This window comes from Triticum urartu, chromosome 1 (assembly GCF_003073215.2).
Source record: "Triticum urartu cultivar G1812 chromosome 1, Tu2.1, whole genome shotgun sequence".
Taxonomy (NCBI): domain Eukaryota; kingdom Viridiplantae; phylum Streptophyta; class Magnoliopsida; order Poales; family Poaceae; genus Triticum; species Triticum urartu.
This window is the reverse complement of record NC_053022.1, coordinates 41,449,694-41,453,818: the sequence shown is the minus strand read 5'-3', so window position 1 is coordinate 41,453,818 and position 4,125 is coordinate 41,449,694. Positions and strand designations below refer to the sequence as shown.

General features: G+C 49.4%; 1 protein-coding gene across 1 annotated transcript in view; it reads right to left on the bottom strand.

Annotated features, from left to right (window-relative positions):
- The window catches only part of LOC125532676 (E3 ubiquitin-protein ligase UPL4-like), a 9,397-nt gene extending 5,821 nt beyond the window's left edge, over positions 1 to 3,576 (bottom strand). Inside the window, exons 1-8 of the mRNA XM_048696642.1 lie at positions 3,226 to 3,576; positions 2,756 to 2,866; positions 2,535 to 2,651; positions 2,281 to 2,439; positions 2,031 to 2,165; positions 1,808 to 1,936; positions 1,583 to 1,704; positions 7 to 1,467 (exon numbers count right to left, since the gene is read on the bottom strand). Coding sequence (XP_048552599.1) covers positions 7 to 1,467; positions 1,583 to 1,704; positions 1,808 to 1,936; positions 2,031 to 2,165; positions 2,281 to 2,439; positions 2,535 to 2,651; positions 2,756 to 2,866; positions 3,226 to 3,576 — 2,585 coding nt within the window. The remainder of the gene's footprint in view (positions 1 to 6; positions 1,468 to 1,582; positions 1,705 to 1,807; positions 1,937 to 2,030; positions 2,166 to 2,280; positions 2,440 to 2,534; positions 2,652 to 2,755; positions 2,867 to 3,225) is intronic.
- Between the last annotated feature and the right edge of the window lie 549 nt (positions 3,577 to 4,125).

Sequence of the window (4,125 nt, the reverse complement as noted above, 5' to 3'; positions counted from 1 at the left end):
ATTTGCATCTCCAGCTTATTTGTCAGAAGGCTACTCATGAACTGATGCTGTGGAATCGGAGAGATTGTCACCTTAAGGTCATCCAAACTCCGGAGGTAGCCTTCAGCAAATTTGCATATCTGCTGATCCATTGACAGCTGATATGAAAAACGATTAAGCCCTTCAAGAACTTTCAGCGTTAATAACAAGTTGTAGGATGGATCAGATTCATCCACATCACCAGGAAGCCTCCCATGGAATAGAGTAGAGAAAAATGGGTCCTTTACCAATGACTGTTCAAGTTTTTCCTGCATGGCGAATAGCTGAGTATTACAGGAACTCGGAGAAGAGACGTTCTCACATTTGTTTCTGTTATATGATATTCTGTGCTCTTCATCCCAAAAAGACGAGTCAATCATAATATCAGATTGTCCTGCATTCATTAAACGCACAAGTGACTCAAAAATTGTTGCAGATGGCTGGAGTTTTGTGCCTTTGTAAGAGAACATCAATCTTGAGGATCCCTGCGCATTCCCTTTGGAAACCTCAGGCCAAAGGACTGCTTCAATGTCACCTGGCTTTGAAGAAAGACTAACTGGGAGAACACCACCATAACTGCGCAATTCCTTCTCCCTGCGCGCCTTTACAAATTTTATATCCAGTAATTCTGATTCCTGGGTTGTTGAATGCCTCAGAGGAATCATCGTGCTCTCACGGGTACGCTGTCCATGATCAGATAGTATTACAGGAAAACTGTCGTAAGACATGTGCAGAGCATCTAGCAGCTTATCCACCAAAATCTCAAGGGGCTTCACGGAGCTTCCATTGGACACCTTAAGAGCCAAATGGGTGAACTTCTGCAATCGATGTTGCACTTCCTTAAGCTGCTCTGCTAAGTCCTGGCAATTATTGAGGTTTGACTTCAAATATGCCCCATTGGAGAGATAATCTACTAAATACTTGGTTGATCCGCTCTTTGCAAACGTAAAAGTAGAGGTACTTGGAAGTTCATCTGATAAAAATTTCCTCGAAATATCAGACAACTCTTTGCAGAGATCCAGATCCTGGGTGGGGACTGTCAAGGCATGCCGATTCAGCCTAGCAAAAAAATCTTTAACAAATTTAAGAACACATCCAAACCTATGTGGAGATTTGTTATTTGCTTTCACCACAACAAAGCTTTTCTTGATCTCTTCTGCTAGATTCAAGATAGCATTGTTCTCAATCTTGCATCCATCTGTCGAGGAAGAATCCAAGTCCAATTCAAAGCACAAACACCATTCTTGCGTATTGTTTTTCTTTTTCAACTTCTGACTGGAGTTTCTATTTTTTTCTTGTGCTTGTATGGTCTCAATTGCATGCTTTACACCCTCCTTGGTAAAACTCTCGAAGAAAAACTGATGGTGCTTTTTCAGGAGGGTCTTTGAAACTTCGAGCGTTTGGAACACGATATGGCGGTTCTTCCGGGCCAACAGACAAGTAAGAAAGCTGATACAAGAATGAAAAAAAGCATGACCAACATGCGAGATTGAAATACAATAAATGTCATGTTTCAGACTTATCCAAAATCTTTTCAAAGACGACAATTGTGGCAAAAATTTACCTTGAGAGATTTGCAGTCTTCTGCAACTCCACCAGGAAAGTAGGTGTGCTTAACTCAACAATGTTGCCGATGACAACAATGCACCTGTAGCAAACCGATGATAGCGCACCACATTTCGCAACCTACGTTTGGAGTGCAGAAATATGTATGTAAAGGGACAGTTCTAGTGCCAGTTCCTTTCCTTAGGATACTGAAATTTATGTCAAATTGTCAAGGGACTGGTACCTGTGTTATAAGGGTCACAATGCTAGCAAGCTGGTCAATGTGTGCATTTTGCTCTGTGGTGGCATTCTCCTGCCCAGATGCTCCAAGAGGCCGCATAAGCTGGTAGATGAATTCCACAAGCATCTCCAACTGATGTTTGGAAATCAGTAGTGTCAATGATATGGATTTGCATGGCAACAAAATCCGGCACACCCAGGAAATACAACGAGGACAAGTATAGTACCTTATCACTGCCACTGTGCGAGCGACTGTAGTAAGTAATCATCTGCTTGAGCAAATCGCAGACACCAAGGTCGAAAAGGGAGTTCACAGCCTTCTCTGAGGCGGAGGCAATGTGTTTGAGCAGCCCAAGGATGCCCTGCCACACACGCCGATTCATCAATGAGTCCTCGCTCGCGAAAGATGTGACAAGAACGGTGGTAAAACAAAATGCAAAGCTGGTGGTGACTGAGGAGACTGATCATGGCACATACAGGTAAAGTGTCGTCGCCGAGGGTCTTCCAGCCGTCCTTGTCCAGCAGCCCCATGGCCGTGTCGATCACCTTGGACTCGCAGAGCCTGTCCATGTGCTCGGCCTTGCCGTGAGCATCGGCAGCGAGCATTCCCAGGCAAGAGAGCGCCGACTCCAGTATCTGGCATCCACAGAGACCGATCATACATCAGAACAGCTGCTTCTAAAAATCAGGGAGACAAAAGAGTGACAGGTCACAGGTAACAAGCCGAGTACCGAGTTGTCGGCGGACTGCAGGAGGTTGCAGAGCGCCGGCGCGGCCTCCATGGCCTTGGGCACGTCCGCGTCGTCGCATTCCTGGACGAGCTCGGCGACGATCTTGAGCGCCACTTTCTGTCGGCATTCCCGCAAACAGGTGGTGAGCAGAGGCACGGCGGGTATTTCTTTTCCAACAGGGGCGGCACAAGCCACGAAGATTTGCGGTAAGGGAGGCTGACCTGTTTGCTGGCTGATAAGAAGTCGAACAAGTGCAGCGCGGCGGCGGCGACGCCGAGTCGGAGGCACTGGTCCGGGCATTCCTCGGATATCTTGTCCAGAGCTCGGAGGCACTGCCGCCGAGACAGAAGAAGCCAGCCGGAGTGAGTACACAGTAGCAGTAATAATCCCACGACCAGATAATAAACAAATAAATGCCGCATATGTTCCGATTATTTTCTTTTGCAGTAGAACATTAATTACAGTAAATTTTGTGATACTAGTAGTAAATTTTTGATTTGCTAGCCATGTAATAAGTGAACAAGAACGTCGATCTATCCGTGCGCCGCACGTCAAAATTGGATTTAATTAGAACAATGGTGCCAGTTAAGGAAATCTATGATTCGATGTAGGGTTTAAGCCAGCGGTTTAAGATCATCGTCGTCGGTAATTAATAATCAGTGAGCTGCCGGCGCGCGCGGGACGCACGTACCTCCTCGGCGAGCTCGATGTTGTCGGCGGCGAGGAGGCGGTCGCGGAGCGCCTCGACGGCGCCGTGCTGGGCGAAGGTGGGGGCCCACTGCGGCAGGATGTCGACGGCCTCGGCGATGGCCCGCGCGGCGAAGACGGGCAGGTCGCCCTGGTCGACGGCGCCGGGGGCGGCGGCGGCGAGGAAGCCGGGGAGGCGGGCCGCGAAGTAGGCGACGTCGACGATGCCGAGGAGCACGTCCGGGTCGGTGAGCGCGAGCGTGTCGCAGAGCGTGGCCAGCGCCGCCGCGTGCGCGTCCGCGCACGCGGCCTCGTCGGTCAGCGCCGCCTGCACGTAGAGGAGGATCTCCGCCATCGGTCGTGCGCGTGCGTGACTGTCTCGCCGCCGGCCTGCGGCAGCGAGAGAGGTTTGGCGAGGTCGGGTTCTGCGGAGGGTTTCGATCGGCGCTGCTGCTGCGGGGGCGAGGGAGGCCTAGTAGGAATTTTATGCGTGGCGGCGTGGGCGTCACGGATATACCCAGGGGGCCCAGCTGGTTGCGGGGTCGGCCCGCCAGCTCGGTTAGGAGTCGGTGGACTCCCGCCTCGGTCCGAGTAGGCTCAGCATGCAGCAGCACGTACGTGCGATGCATGTTAGAGTTGTAGACGCATCGATCAAATCTCGCGCTATTTTCTGTGCCGTGTGGCCACAAGTTAATCAAAGCTCCTGTCATCTTTAAATTCACTTGTAAGAAGAACAATAAGTTAATCAAGCTCTTGGAGGTGTACAAGTGACGGAGTCTGGTCCAATTGCAATGTTTTTCTTGATGGCTTGGAAGAACTTCATCTTTCTAAAATCGTTACCATGAAGAAGATGTACATGAGAGATTTTGTTGTAATTCTTAGTTTTATTATTAGTAGCAAGTTA